At 36.1% G+C, this 16900-nt stretch overlaps 1 protein-coding gene across 17 annotated transcripts in view; it reads left to right on the top strand.

Moving 5' to 3' along the window:
• The window catches only part of EVI5 (ecotropic viral integration site 5), a 227493-nt gene that overhangs the window by 131066 nt on the left and 79527 nt on the right, over positions 1-16900 (top strand). For 10 of the 17 annotated variants that reach the window (XM_069597976.1, XM_069597975.1, XM_069597969.1 and 7 more), the window contains 3 exons: positions 5070-5204; positions 8497-8637; positions 10588-10746. In XM_069597976.1, coding sequence (XP_069454077.1) covers positions 5070-5204; positions 8497-8637; positions 10588-10746 — 435 coding nt within the window. The remainder of the gene's footprint in view (positions 1-5069; positions 5205-8496; positions 8638-10587; positions 10747-16900) is intronic. The other 7 variants (XM_069597978.1, XM_069597977.1, XM_069597972.1 and 4 more) reach the window with 1 other exon arrangement.

Here is a 16900-nt window from a genome sequence, read left to right as displayed (position 1 = left end):
ACAATTTACATTTTTAAAAAGGCAAAGTGAAGTTTGTTACAATGATTTTGATTCCTTTCATGAAAAATTTCTCTGTACCATGCAATGCTGTTTGATAACATTTTGCCCACAGTAGAACTTCTTTCACAGTTGGGGTCAATACTCTTAAACCCTGCCAGTGCTTTATTAAGTAAGCATGTGTAATATTCTCAGTCCTTTGCTGTCATTTCCATAATCCACGTGCATTGTCACCAGAAGTAGATTCCATCTCAAGAAAGCATTTTCTTTGCAAGTTTTACCATGAGTTTGCAGCACGTCAGTCACATCTTCAGGCTCCACTTCTAACTCTAGTTCTCTTGCTCTTTTTGTTACATCTGTGCTTGCTTCTTCCACTGGTCTTGAACACCTCCAAATCATCCATGAAGGTTAGAATCAGCTTCTTCAGTTAATGTTGATATTTTGACATTTCCCTACGAATCATGAATTTTCTTAATGGCACCTAGAATGGTGAATCTTTTCCAGAACGTTTTCAGTTTACTTTTCACAGATCCATCTGAGGAATGGCTCGTTTTTGACAGCTATAGCCTTACAAAATGTATTTCTTAAATAATAAGACTTGAAAATCAGGATTATTCCTTGATCCCTGGGCTGCAGAATGGATGTTGTGTTAGGAGGCATGAAAACAACATTAATCTCATTGTACATCTCCATCAGAGTTTTTGGGTGACCAGGTGCACTGTCAGTGAACAGTAATATGTTGAAAGGAATCTTTTTCTGAGCATTAGGTTTCAACAGTGGGGCTTACAGTGGTAAGCCACGTCATAAACAAATGTGCTATCATCAAGGCTATGTCATTAATTTTTAGAGAGCACAGACAGTAGATTTAGCTTAATTCTGAAGGGTCCTAAGATTTTCAGAATGGTAAATGAGCACTGGCTTTGACTTCAAGCCTCTAGCTTCATTAGCCCCTAACAAGAAAATCAGCCTATTCTTTGAAACTGTGACCCAAGCATTGACTTCTCTTCTAGCTATGAAAGCTTTAGGTGGCACATACTTCCAATAGGAGGCTGTTTCATCTACATAAACAATCTATTGTTTAATGTAGTCACCTTCATTAATGATCTTAGCAAAATCTTCTGGATAAGTTGCTACAGTTTCTACATTAGAACTTGCTGCTTCAGATTGCACATTCATTTTATGGAGATGGCTTCTTTCTTTAAACCTCATCAAACAATCTCTTTTTAACTTCAAACTTTTCTTCTGAAGCTTCTTCGCCTCTTTCTGCCTTCATAGAATTGAAGAAAGTTAGGTCCTTGTTCTGGATAAGACTTTGGCTTCAAGGAGTGTTGTGGCTGGTTTGATCTTCTATTCAGGCCACTAAAACTATTGCCATTATCAGCAGTAAGGCTGTTGTGCATTTTTACCATTTATGTGTTCAGTGGAGTAGCACTTTTAATTTCCTTCAAGAACTTTTTCTTTGCATTCACAACTTGGCTGTTTGGGACAAGAGCCCTAGTTTTTGGCTTATCTTGGCTTTCCGCATGCCTTCCTCACTAAGCTTGATCATTCCTAGCTTTCAGTTTAAAATGAGAGATATGCAATGCTTCCTTTCTCTTGAACACTTAGAGGCCATTGTGGGTTATCAAATGGCCTGATTTCAACAGTGTTGTATCTCAGGGAATAAGGAGGCGCAAGGAAAAGGAGAGAAATGTGGGGAATGGCTGGCTGGTCAGTGGAGCTGTCAGAATGCACACAACATTTATCAGTTAAGTTCACCATCTTAAATGGGTGTGTGGTTCATGGCACCTGAAAACAGTTGCAGTAGAAACAGCAGAGCTCACTGATCACAAGCCAAAAATAATAATAATAAAAAAGTTTGAAATATTGTGAGAACTACCAAAATATGACACAGTGAACTACAATGAGAAGTACAAAATATGACTTGACGTGAGCAAATGTTGTAAAAACAGTGCCAATAAACTTGGTTTGAAGTAGGGTTGCCACAGACCTTCAATTTGTTAAAAAACAAAAACAAAAAGTATCTTCAAAGTGTGATAAAGTGAGGAGCAATAAAATGAGGTATGCTTATATTGAATAATACCCACTAAGCACTGTAATTAATAGTTAGATGGTCATATATGTAAGACTATTGCAGTAGTTCAAAGAAAGATGAGAGCATAAATAAAAACAATGACTGTTAAGATAGAAAGGAGCAGACAAATTCAAGAGGTAGCTGGAAGGAAAACTAAGATGTGGTGATTGATTTGGTATGGGTTGAGTATAATAATAGGGAAAGTTTTTACTTGGATGGTGGTTAGATGATGGGATCCTTAGCATATAAGGAGGAAAAGATAAGGAGTCCAGTTTTGAAAGGTTGAATGTGAGGTGAGTGTGAGGCTAAACAGACGAAGAAAACCAGTAGGAAGTTGTAATATGAATCTGTAGTTTATTAGAAAGATCAGGGTGAGAATACAGACTTGAGAGTCATCACTCTTTATATATCTGTATATCTGTCGATTTCCATCTATATTTATTGTCCTCAGAGTTCCACTATTGTATGTTCCTTTCCCTCTCCCCGACACCGCCTTTGCTTTTTTTTAAACTATTTTGCAGGTTCTTCGTTGGTGATCTTATTCATTGTCCATATAGAATTAGAGTAAAGATCTGATATACATTGTATCTGATAATGTCTTTGTATGGACTGTATTAGACAATGGATGAAATCACATAGGAGGAATCTACAAAATAAGAAAATTAACAGAAAGATTGAGAGAAATCACAGAATATAGAAACTCTGAGGCCTGCTGCTTGATATACACATATATACACACATAAACACATAGACATATCTATAATGAAGTAGTAGAACTGACAGAGCACACAGAGAAGATATGAGGTAAAACCATGAAAGAGTAACACCTCAGAATCTGGGGGAGGAGAAATTTTTAATGAGTGGTCAGTTGTTTTAAATTCCATAGACTATCTGGTGAAGCTAAGAGCTGAACAAAAGGGCTTTCCATTGAGTTTTTATATTGTTATTGGATATTAATACTGTTAGTGATTAGAGCAGTTTCATCAAGGGATGAAGGCTAAAATTAGTTTGTAGTGGATTGAGAAACAAACTGGAGAGAAGAGAAATAACATGCACACTGTAGAAAGAATCCCTTGAACAACAGAGAGAGGATGATTAGAAGTTTGGTAAATTTTATTGCTAAAAATTTGTTCCCGATATTACTAGTCTTTTTTTTCTTTTTTTAACGCTTGGTTGGATGGGTTGGTTTACACCAGATCAATGGTTCCATTCTCATATTGGCCGTTTCGGTTTGATGTATTCCTTGAGCCCTCCTAATAAAGTCTTAACAAGTAAGCCTGAATTAGTCTTGTCAGAGCTTTAGATTAAAGGCAAAATATTCTAGTATTACTCATAAAATAACTGTGATCTAATTAAACAAAATCATGACACCTGCATTTTGGCTGCAGCCATTCTAAAGCTGTCATTTTTCTGTTTGGTAAGGTAAGTATTTGCTAAGGTGATACACCTATTGCAAATCTATTTCTTATACTGAAATATTGTTTTAATAGTATCAGAAAGTTACTGGGAGAAATAAGACTGAGTTTAAAAGTTCTCATTTGCCCAGTAGCTGAACTGTGCATTTTTAAAACACAACTTTTTGAGTAATGGGCAAGGGAGTACTGCATATTTTAATTAAGTATTTAATAGTTTTTAAATAGTTTTAATTTGCTATCTGTTTTGTTCCTAATATATTAAAGAGTAAAAATACCCATTCTTTGGCATTGAAACATGTATACTATCATGTAAAAAATGAAACACCAGTCTGTGTTCGATACAAGATACAGGATGCTTGGGGCTGATGCACGGGGATGATCCAGAGAGATGATATGGGGTGGGAGGTGGGAGGGGGATTCAGGATTGGGTGCTCGTATACACCTGTGGCAGATTCATGTCAATGTATGGCAAAACCAATACAGTATTGTAAAGTAAAATAAAGTAAAAATAAAATTTTAAAATGTATATAAAAAAAAGTAATAAATAAAATACCCATTCTTTGCTTATGTTAGTTCAGTAGGAGATTATTCTCTGTGACTCTTATTTTGGAATTATGAGTTGTCACTATTTTTTAATCACGTAGTAATTACTACGTAAATTGAATGTGAAGTGATAGTTTATTTTAGGAAGTCTTTTATAGTGGTATTTCTTAAATAGCTACATTGGTGTAAAGTAGGAAAGGAGATGGAAGAGTTTCATCCTTTCATGGTTAATTTCTTTATGCAGCATCGTTGCTTCTAGCAATCATTTTCATGAGTATATTTAAAGAAATCAGTACATTTCTAACAGCAAATACGTTTTTGTTCTTTTGGGATTTAGGATGGTTTACGTTATTATAGATGCCTTATTTTTATTCCTATTAGGTTAAAGTAGAATTTACAGTAGATTTGTACTTGTCTTCTGTAGTCTATATCAGTGCTGTCTAATATCAATATAATGTGAGCCACATATGCCTTTTAAAGTGCCATAATAAAAGAAGTAACTAACAATGAAATTAATGATAAAATTTTATTTGATTAAATCAGTATTTTAACTCAGTACATTTGAAATATTATTTCAACATACAGTCAGTATTAAAATTAATGAGATATTTTGACTTTTTATTTCACATTAAGCCTTCAAAATCCAGAATTTGTATTTTACACTGACAACCTTTCTTAATTTGTAGCCACATTTCAAGTGCTCAGTAACCATATATGACTGGTGGTTACGGTGTTGTTCAGTTCAGGTCTGTAGAGCTGGAACAAATTCTTAGCATCTGGATGAATGGACAGATAAAAGAAGATATTTATCTTCTATGAATTGGATTTGATTATAAACACCTGATAATATGATCATCATTATAGATATCAAACCTGGAATTTTTAATTTTCTGGAAAAGAGATAAGCTGGAAATACTAGGTGGATGGAACTTTTACAGTCTGGTTACCCTCAACAGCTGTATTGTGTAATTGCACTTATTTTTATTATATATACATGTTCAAACTTCTGAAAAATTTCAGTGTATGTCTATAACTTGTAGCATAAATGCAGTTCCAACTACAATGAAGATTTTGTGCTACAGCTAGAGAAGGAATTGGTCCAAGCCCGACTGAGTGAAGCTGAGTCTCAATGTGCGCTGAAGGAAATGCAGGATAAAGTTCTGGATATAGAAAAGGTAAGAACAATATGAAGGCTGTCATTCCCAAACTAGACGGGACATATGATAGATATTTAAGTGCTTATTGAGTGGTGAAATTTGGCATGGTTTTTTGCACATTAAAAATCTTACATGTTATAAGAGAGGAAAGGAAAAAATACATGTTTCCTATTTAATTTTTATTGTTACCATACTAGTCAAAGCCCCATATTTTGGGTAAAAATAGAGATTAACGTCCTTTTAGAGGGAAGCAACCAGGATAATTTTGATATAAATGATATTTAATTATTGGAGAAAAGAAACTTAAGGAATACAGATTAACTGTTGTCAAGATAAGTAGTACTTAACAGCCTTTAGAGTCACCCAACAATAGCTGACACAGTATCTTTCAGATTGCTGCTGCTGCTGCTAAGTCACTTCAGTCGTGTCCGACTCTGTGTGACCCCATAGATGGCAGCCCACCAGGCTCCTCTGTCCACAGGATTCTCCAGGCAAAAATACTGGAGTGGGTTACCATTTCCTTCTCCAACGCATGCATGCATACCAAGTCGCTTCGGTCGTGTCTGACTCTATGCGACCCCATGGACAGCAGCCCACCAGGCTCCTCTGTCCACAGGATTCTCTAGGCAAAGAATAGTGGAGTGGGCTGCCGTTCCCTTAAAATCCTGGGGCAAATGGGATGATATGAACTATAACAGTCTACAACGTAGTAATATTGCATCTTGGCCATTGACCGAATGCTGACCCTTTTTGTTTTTAGTATATAAAATATGCTGAAAACATTCCTCTTAAGCACATTTCAGTTAATGTAATTAAACAGAAGGCAGCAATTTCCTTCTAGAAGAATTAGATTTAGCTTTGAAAAATTTGCCATATATTTGTTAAATTAATTTATGGAATACTTTTGGGTCAGTGTAGACCACAGTGTATTTTTTAATTTAAAGCCTGTGCTAAACATCAGTAAAAATAACTAAAACCATAACCACATTTGTAGTTCTTTTAAAAATGAATATTACCATTTTTATCCCAACAGTGTATAAATATATCACTTGCTTTTCTCCCAATTCAAGGTAAATTTTTAAAAATCCACTGTGAAATTTGCATCCTAAGCACAAAATACACAAATATTCATTTTAATCAAATTTCAGCTGAGAAGTGAACATTTTCACTTTGAATTATGTAGATCTGATATATAGAAGTGAATTTTTTGATTGAAACACATTGCAAATGTGTCTTGTTTTTCTTGTAAATTTGTTTAAAGAAAGAAATTAACCATTTTTTCAAATATTATAATAGTTTTATCTGCAACAGTGTAGAAATAGACTAGCTAAATACGTAAGCATTTCAGGGAAATTTTCATCTGAGTATAACTGTTATAGCTTTCCAAGCTACAGAAAACCATCAAGTTTATATAGGAAGATTTTAGCTGGAGATGTACTTACAGAAGTTAACTTACCTCTTTTGAAGGTTATTAAAGAACAGATGAGTAGTGGAAATAGAAACACTTTTAGGTTTCTTATAACCTCAGACTTAAGAGTCTGTGTTCCAAATCACAAATTCTGAATCTCTGTTTTCTCATCTATAAAATCATAGATGATTTGGGTTCTGTGTTGCATTTTTTTCGCTTACCCTTAGGTAGTATCTAGCCATTGATTCAGAATCTCATGAACAATGGACATGAAAGAGCCTCAAATTCTTAACTGTTTCTTAATGAAAATAACTACAGTTAATAGTGGAATAATTGTGCTAGAAATCTACTTGCTATTTTTATATTATCTTTGGAAAACTTTTTTTCCTATTTATTGAGAAAAAAGCCAGAAAAAAATAAAAAGTGCCTAATGGGGAGTATTCTGGGCTCCATGATTTAGTTAAGAGTCTGGATCTTTCTGTTTTGAATATTTGGAAGAAGGAAATGTTCTTGGGTCCAATTTTTTTAAAGTAGCTTTGTTAGTATTCATGCATCCTATGGTTAATTTCTTCATGCAAGATAGGTTTTTCTTAAAATACATATACAGTAAATTTCTGGTTTTCAGTTGAGAAAATATTTAAAATCCATCACAAAAAATGTGTAGTTGGCAAGAATAACTTTATTCAGCCATCTCTGTGGGCTAAAATGTTAATGAAAAATTTCAGAGATAGAAAATTTTAAGACTTGGAACTTAGTTTACTTAAGGAACTTTTATTAGAGCCTAATTTAGAATTCTTTGGTCATTCCTGAGAGCAGTTTAATATGGCAACCCTATATCTGAAGATGGGTCTTTCAGTACCCATCTTGTATCCTTGAAGGAAATACTTAGATTACCTTAGAACTAATTTTTTGAGTATTGATTAGTCACAGTAGTTACTAATGTACATATATTTTATACTCCTTTTCCAAAGTGGTATGTTGAAAAAATAAAATTTGAACTGCTCTCTTCCATAAATCTTTAAAATATAAATGATGTTCATGCTTTGTTTGAAGTCCTAATCAGAGGTTAGTAAGTTTATTGCCATGTTGAAAAACATTTTTAATCTTGTTGCTCCATAATTCTGATTAGTATTTTATTAAAACAGAATTAGACTCTCTGTGTCCTTAAAATTAAAGACAGTTCCTTCCTGGTGGGGATGTAAAACATGCAACTGCTTTTGAAAAGTTTGCCAGTTTCTTAAAAATTAGATGTAGAATTACCATCTGATCTAGCATTTCTGCTGTTTCACATATACTCGAGAGTTAAAAACATACATCTACACAAAATCACGTAAATGTCCATAGCAGTGTTACTCATAGTAACCTCAAAGTGGAAACAACTCACATTTCCATCAACTGATGAATGTATAAATAAAATGTGGTATATCTGGACATTGAAACTATTATTTGGCAATTTTTTAAAAAGATGAAATTTGAAAACATGCTGAGTGAAAGAAGCTAGTCATAAAAGGCCATACATTGTATGATAGCATTTTATGAAATATTCCAAATAGGCAAGTTCATAGAGACATAGATTAGTGATTGTCAGGGCCCGGGGGTGTCGAAAACATAAAGTAACTGCTAATGGGTATAGCGTTTCTTGGGGGTGATTAAAATGTGCTGAAATTGGTTTGTGATGATGGTTGCATAACCCTGTGAATACTGTTAAAAACTGCTGACTAGTGTTCATTAAAAGGATAAGTTTTATAGTTTGTGGATTATATCTCAATAAGATTGTATCAAATTAAGCACAATTACATGTGAGATAAAATAGCTCTTGTTATTTTGATGTATTGTTGTATATGCTATATTTTATTCTTTAAATTAAAAAAAAATCCCCAATTAAATTCTCTCTTGCTTTAGAGAAACAACTCCTTTCCTGATGAGAATAACATTGCAAGACTTCAGGAAGAGCTCATTGCTGTGAAACTGAGAGAAGCAGAAGCTATTATGGGTTTGAAAGAGCTTAGACAGCAAGTCAAGGATTTGGAGGAACACTGGCAGGTATATGAGTATATTTTGTGTGCTTTTTTAAAAAAATGTAAAACCTGAAAATCCATTTTGTGTAAATTTGAAGTAGTTAACAACCAACACTAGGGTTTGAGTTTAAAGTGAGAAAGACTCTGTTAGGTAGAAAACTGAGAGCATTTAGAAATTGAAAGCACTTTTAAGCTTTTTTTCCCTTTGATTTTTAGAATTAAATAAAATGTAAAATAGAAACCAAGTCATATTTTTGTTGTCTTATTATACCATTGTGATTTGTGTTAACTTTTTCTAAAGAACTAAGAGAAAATTCTTTTTGTATTGTACTTATTTCTTCTAGTGTTAAATTCATTGGTCATTATGAAACATCAGAAGGGTGCGTGGCATCAACATAAATTTATGAATTTGTAACTTCTTTTCAAAATGGTTTTATCACAAAATAAAATAGTCATTTAGTTAGTTATATGCCACAAATTTATTCACGTATGAGGGAAACTACTGATAAGTAGCAAAAAAAAGAAAAATAGAATCTATAAGACAAGAAGGGAGAACAGAAAAGGAAAAAAACTACATATTATTTCAGAAAGTGATGAAGGTATGAATTGGGGTGGGGAATATATCTAACAAAGTTCTTTACATTGCCATGGCTTTTTTTTTTTTTTTGAAGAAATATCAGACAGCAATAAACTGGAAATTAATTAAAAACAAATGAAAGAATTTTTTGAGAACACTGCTGTTAATTTCTGCTATTGTTTCCCTAATTCATGAATGGTTCCGTTTTCCCCTTTTCCTGGGATTTCACTAAAAAATAATGTAAAAATCTCTCAGGGAAAAATGAGGATAAAAATTATATTTTTTACAGTAATTAATCTACAGAATATGCAGATAATTAATTAATCTCAAATATGCAGATGACACCACCCTTATGGCAGAAAGTGAAGAAGAACTAAAAAGCCTCTTGATGAAAGTGAAAGTGGAGAGTGAAAAAGTTGGCTTAAAGCTTAACATTCAGAAAACGAAGATCATGGCATCCGGTCCCATCACTTCATGGGAAATAGATGGGGAAACAGTAGAAACAATGCCAGACTTTATTTTGGGGGGCTCCAAAATCACTGCAGATGGTGACTGCAGCCATGAAATTAAAAGACGCTTACTCCTTGGAAGAAAAGTTATGACCAACCTAGATAGCACATTCAAAAGCAGAGACATTACTTTGTCAACAGAGGTCCATCTAGTCAAGGCTATGGTTTTTCCTGTGGTCATGTATGGATGTGAGAGTTGGAGTGTGAAGAAGGCTGAGTGCCGAAGAATTGATGCTTTTGAACTGTGGTGTTGGAGAATACTCTTGAGAGTCCCTTGGACTGCAAGGAGATCCAGCCAGTCCATTCTGAAGGAGATCAGTCCTAGGATTTCTTTGGAAGGAGTGATGCTAAAGCTGAAACTCTAGTACTTCGGCCACCTCATGCAAAGAGTTAACTCATTGGCAAAGACTCTGATGCTGGGAGGGATTGGGGGCAGGAGGAGAAGGGGACGACAGAGGATGAGATGGCTGGATGGCATCACTGACTCGATATACGTGAGTCTGAGTGAACAGCGGGAGCTGGTCATGGACAGGGAGGCCTGGCGTGCTGCGATTCATGGGGTCGCAAAGAGTCGGACATGACTGAGCGACTGAACTGAACTGAATCTACAGAATAAAAACATTTGAACTGTATCTGAATTTATATCCCGAATCTGCCACTTACTGGCTGTGGGACCTTTCTGGAGTTACTTAATCACGATTTCCGTTTTCTTTTCTGTACAGTGAAAATAATAGCGTTTAACTTTTGAGATTTTCTGGGAATTAAATAAAATGACACATATAAAGTGGTTATACAGTACTGGGCCTGAAATAAGTGCTCAGTTAATTTGGCTTTTATTTTAGTACTGGGAATATTTGTTGCAATATAATTTTTTTTTTTTTAATTTTAGCGCCACTTAGCTCGTACTACTGGTAGATGGAAAGACCCACCTAAGAAAAATGCCATGATTGAGTTACAAGATGAACTGATGACCATCCGACTTAGAGAAGCTGAAACACAAGCAGAAATAAAAGAAATAAAACAGAGGATGATGGAAATGGAAACACAGGTAGCCCAATAACTTTAAAAACTATTGTTAACCCATCAAAAGTTTATGCTCAAATTGTATCATCCTTACAATAGAGCTAAAAGGTGGACATATGAAACTGTCTCGTCTACAATTTTCTATCCCAAATGAAAAGGACTAAAACGTAATACTATATATATATATATTTTTGGCCATGCCATGTGGCATGCAGGAACTTAGTTCCCCAACCAGGGTTTGAACCTGTGCCCCCTGCACTGGAAGTGCAGGGGCAGTTTTGATCACTGAACCACTAGGAAAGTCCCAAAACCCATATTCCTTGATGGCAGAGATTGAGTGTCTTCTTTCAGTCTTTTAGCAAAGTTGAAGCAAGTCGTAAAACTCCATTTGACTTTGTTTCCTTATTGCACAACCTGAAAGGGAATATTCAGGTTGAGCAAAATTTCTTAACACAATTTAACATTTGGGGCCAGATAATTTTTTATTGTGAGACTGGGCTGTGCATTGTAGTACGTTTAGCAGCATCTATGGCCTCTTAACTACTACCACATCCCCTACCCTCTATTCAGAAGCACCACACCCCCACCTCCCTATGATGGCTGAAAGCATCTCCACACAGATGTCAAATGTCCCTGGGAAGGCAAAATTGCCCCTGCTTGAGAACCACTGATACAGAATGTAATGTGAAGGATGCTTCCTAAAATTGTGTAATGTGGTGACTGAGCAGTCAGTTCCAAAGTTACACTTCTTTCTTCTCATGTCCCCTGTTTCTCTAATAAATATTATCTCATATATTCTTGACTTAAAACCTACAAAGTCCTTTTTATGACACCCATTTGCATTATAAAAGTACATTTGGGATATTTGGTTTTTATGTGGTACATCTATTCTCTGTAATGTTATTTGGTTTTCAAAATACTTTTTCAGTCAGTAGGGGGCATAGTTAACTCATGTATCATTCTATACACTTAAATGTAAAATCATCATCCCAACTTGGATTTACATAACATAGATATGTAAATCCTTCAGAATAAATATATCTTATTTTACATTGTTCACAGAGTTTTATTTTCATGTGTTTTTCGTTGTAGTTAAAAATAACAGTAAGATTATAAAAAGTAGAAATCCAGCTTTATGATGGGAGGTTTTACTCTTATGATCAGATTTTACCTCAATATCTCAATATAAATATTAAATATGCAACCACAACTTTTTAGCCATTGTTCAGGATTTATTTCAGAGTGACTATAGGTAAATGAATCAAACTCAACAAATGTAGTTTTACGAACTTATGAATACAGAGCAATGTGTAGCCATCAAAGATCTTATACTTGAGATGTCAGTCATGCACAAACTATATTTAAATTCACTATATAAGACAAATGTTAACTAAATTTACTGTGGTAATCATTTCACATTATATGTAAATCAAGTTATACTGTACACTTTAGACTTATACAATGCTGTATGTTTACTTCCATTGCTCAGTCATGTCTGACTCTTTGCACCACGAATCGCAGCACGCCAGGCCTCCTGTTCCATCATCAACTGCCAGAGTCCACCCAAACCCATGTCCATTGAGTTGGTAGTACCATCCAACCTTCTCATCCTCTGTCGTCACCTTCTCCTCCTGCCTTCAATCTTTCCCAGCATCAGGGTCTTTTCAGATGAGTCAACTCTTCACATCAGGTGACCAAAGTATTGGAGTTTCAGCTTCAACATCAGTCCTTCCAATGAACACCTAGGACTGATCTCCTATAGGATGGACTGGTTGGATCTCCTTGCAGTCCAAGGGACTCTCAAGAGTCTTCTCCAACACCACAGTTCAAAAGCATCAATTCTTCGGCACTCAGCCTTCTTCACACTCCAACTCTCACATCCATACATGACCACAGGAAAAACCATAGCCTTGACTAGACGGACCTCTGTTGACAAAGTAATGTCTCTGCTTTTTAATATGCTATCTAGGTTGGTTATAACTTTCCTTCCAAGGAGTAAGCGTCTTTTAATTTCATGGCTGCAGTCACCATCTGCAGTGATTTTGGAGCCCAGAAAAATAAAGTCTGGCACTGTTTCTACTGTTTCCCCATCTATTTCCCATGAAGTGATGGGACCGGATGCCATTATCTTCGTTTTCTGAATGTTGAGCTTTAAGCCAACTTTATCACTCCCCTCTTTCACTTTCATCAAGAGGCTTTTTAGTTCCTCTTCACTTTCTGCCATAAGGGTGATGTCATCTGCATATCTGAGGTTATTGATATTTCTCCTGGCAATCTTGATTCCAGCTTGTGCTTCTTCCAGCCCAGCATTTCTCATGATGTACTCTGCATATAAGTTAAATAAGCAGGGTGACAATATACAGCCTTGACGTAGTCCTTTTCCTATTTGGAACCAGTCTGTTGTTCCCTGTCCAGTTCTAACTGTTGCTTCCTGACCTGCATACAGGTTTCTCAAGAGGTACATCAGGTGGTCTTGTATTCCCACCTTTCTCAGAATTTTCCACAGTTTATTGTGATCCACACAGTCAAAGGCTTTGGCATAGTCAAGCAGAAATAGATGTTTTTCTGGAACTCTCTTGCTTTTTCCATGATCCAGCGGATGTTGGCAATTTGATCTCTGGTTCCTCTGCCTTTTCGAAAACCAGCTTGAACATCTGGAAGTTCATGGTTCACATATTGCTGAAGCCTGGCTTGGAGAATTTTGAGCATTACTTTACTAGTGTGTGAGATGAGTACAATTGTGTGGTAGTTTGAACATTCTTTGGCATTGCCTTTCTTTGGTATTGGAATGAAAATGGACCTTTTCCAGTCCTGTGGCCACTGCTGAGTTTTCCAAATGTGCTGGCATATTGAGTGTAGCACTTTCACAGCATCATCTTTTAGGATTTGAAATAGCTTAACTGGAATTCCATCACCTCCACTAGCTTTGTTAGTAGTGATGCTTTCTAAGGCCCACTTGACTTCACATTCCAGGATGTCTGGCTCTAGGTGAGTGTGAGTGATCACACCAGCGTGATTAACTGGGTTGTGAAGTTCTTTTTTGTGCAGTTCTTCTGTGTATTCTTGCCACCTCTTCTTAATATCTTCTGCTTCTGTTAGGTCCATACCATTTCTGTCCTTTATTGAGCTCATCTTTGCATGAAATGTTCCCTTGGTATCTCTAATTTATCAATAAAACTGGAAGCACTATATAATTCATAAATTTGTAATTAGAGAATTAAATACAAATTGCTATGAAGAATAGGACAGGACAGTTAATTCCAACTAGGTGGTTTGGAAAACCTAGAAGAAATTTGGAAAGGAGAAAACCTTCCTAAGGAATTTGTATTTTGCACTATAGCTGGCTAATGGATATGGTTCCTAAATGTCAGTGCATGTACTGGTGATGATCCATGATGCTTTCTCATTGCAAAGTGAGAAAAATAAAATAGTGTGGTATGTTGGTTATCTAAAGAATATTGCGTTAAACACCCATGTATCCAGCATCCAGATTAAGAAATAGATCCTTGCTGATACATGTAGCTCCAGTACCTTCATTTTAATGACTTTTAGAACAGTGCGCCTGGTAAGTATACCTTAGTTTATGGAGCCGCTTTCCTCCTTGTACTGACATTTGCTATTACAGACATTGCTGCCCTGAACGTTCTTGCATGTTGCCTTATGTATATCTCCAATAGGAGTTTCTTTAGTACAGGGGTTCTTATCTCTTTTGTGTGCCATGCACCCCTTTGGGAGCCTGAAACCTATGAACCTCTTTTCAAAATAACATTTTTTAATGCATAAAATAAAATATATAGGGTTGCGAAGAAAACTAGTTATATTGAGGTACAGTTATCAAAATACAGGTTTGTGATATGAGGGCAGACACAGAAACATACACAACATATTCCCATTGCAGGAATCAGGTTTTTCATAATTTAGATTTTTTTTGTACCTGAATTAGATTGTACTATAATTTTCTTTTGCGGAGAGACTTTTATCTGGTTTTGGCACCAAGGTTATAGTAAGTTTGATAAATGAGTTGGCTTGTATTTAACTTTTTCTATTCTCAGAAGTTTTTTGTAAGATTGAAATTACCTGTTACTTAAATATTTGCTGGAATTCATTCCTTTTAACTCTTTTTTTTTTTTTTTTGGTCATGGGGCAGTTGGGATCTCAGTTCCCCTACCAGTGAATGGAACCCCTGCCCCCTGCAGTGGAAGCAAAGACCACTGAACCACCGGGGAAGTCCCTGGAATTCATTCCTTTAAACAGTCTTGTCTTTTTGTTTTGTGGGCATGTTTAAGCGATACATTTGAAATTCGAATCTTTAGATGAAGTGGACAATTTCCTAGGGAAATACAATTTGACTTGCTGTGACTTTTGCTTGTTTTTTCCTTGAGCTTCTGGGAACTGTGAATTTGTGACTGCCATGAAATTTGGAAATTTCTTGGTCATTATTTCATCACATACTTATTGTCCCACACTCTCTTCTTCAGGAATTCCAGTCATACCTACATTAAATTTTTGATGTTGTCCAGCAATTCTTGGTTATTCTTTGCCTTCCCATTATTTTTCCTCATTGTACTTCAGTTTCTGTTGACTGACCTATTTCTCTTGATTTATCACTAAGTTCATTGATTCTTTCCTACACTTTGTGAGTTGTCTGATGAGCCATTGAAGACGTTCTTTACTCTGTTACTATGCTTTTTACTTCTACTATTTCCTTTTAATTCTTACAGTCTTCATTTCCTTGCTGATATTACCTATCTGATGTTGCATATCTTCCACCTTTCCCATAGAGCCCTTAATTTAAATTCCCTGTCAGAAAACTTCAATATCTGTGTCATATATGAGGCTGGTTCTGTTGATTGCTTTATCTCTTGGAAGTGTTTGGTTTTTTTACCTTTTCCTATGCTATGTAATTTTTTTTTTAAACTAGATGTGCATCTTGTGTAGGAGAGTAGACTAAAGTAAATGGTTTGTATGCCTGGAAATGGGTACATCTTTCCTTCTACTAGGCCTTTAATGTGGGGGGTTTGAGTTAATACAGTCAGGAGTTGGGCAGGCTTGAGGTTTGTTGTTTCTGTGGTTACCCTCATTGCACCACAGGCTTCAAATTCCTCTAGCAATGTCTTATTTTTAGGTTAGGGGCTGGTTTGCCAGAGGGTTTTCTCACTATCTTTAGGTCTTCTCTTTGCACAGCACTTGAGGAGTTGTTAGTCCCCAGCAGTGTCCCACTGTTACTTTTGTTCCACAGGAAACTAGAAGAGCAGAGAACACGTCTGCCCTGTTGTTCTGAGAAAGCCACAGTCTTTCGCTGCATTAGTGTGTTCCTGTATCTGGGGCATTTGGCCTCATTAGTGCTCCTGTCCTGTGTGTTAGTCGCTCAGTCGTGTCTGACTCTTTGAAACCCCATGAACTGTAGCCTACCAGGCTCCTCTGTCCATGGAATTCTTTAGGCAAGAATACTGGAGTGGGTTGTTATGCCCTTCTCCAGGGGATTGTCCCAACCCAGGGATCAAACCCAGGTCTCCTACCCTGCAGGCAGATTCTTTACCATCTGAACCATCGGGCACCCTATTCCCAAGCTATAGTGCAGCCCCTTCCCCAGATGCACCTGTTTTCCCAGTGCCCAGGGGACAGCAGTGTTTGTTGTTCTGCTCCAAGCAAATTAACCTTTGGTTCCCTAGAGGAGATAAGCAAGGATTAGTGCCCTTTCCCCCTCCCTGAGGCCTGTACTATGGAGATCTGTTTCTCAAGACTCTCATCCATCTTTTTGGTCTGTTCTGTTGAAGAAAAATGTACAAGAGTTTGTGAACTCTTTTGTCCCTGTGGCTCCATGCATTCTAACCAGCCCATACTTATGCTCCACCAGTTTGATGTTTATTCAGGTGAATTATTCTTAACAGCTTCTGCCACGTCCCTTCTTAGATTTGGGGCTGGTTAGTTGTCCTGTGACCTCTCAGTGTGTTCAACAGTAGTCATGAACTTAGAGTTTGGCTGCCCTTTTTTTTAAAATTGAAAACCAGTGTTCTTTCTGACTCTACATCCTCAATCAGAAATCAAAAGTCTTTATTATGATGTATTTGAAATTATTTTATTTTATACTCTATCTCCTTTTTTCTATGTTTTTTCCTCCTTTCTCGCTTTTTATTGAATTTGTTTTTCTTTTTCCTTCTATTCAGTTCAGTTGCTCA

Source organism: Ovis canadensis, chromosome 1 (genome assembly GCF_042477335.2).
Source record: "Ovis canadensis isolate MfBH-ARS-UI-01 breed Bighorn chromosome 1, ARS-UI_OviCan_v2, whole genome shotgun sequence".
Classification (NCBI taxonomy): Eukaryota; Metazoa; Chordata; class Mammalia; order Artiodactyla; family Bovidae; genus Ovis; species Ovis canadensis.
Note: the sequence above shows the minus strand (reverse complement) of the source record. Positions and strands in the feature narration are given on the sequence as shown.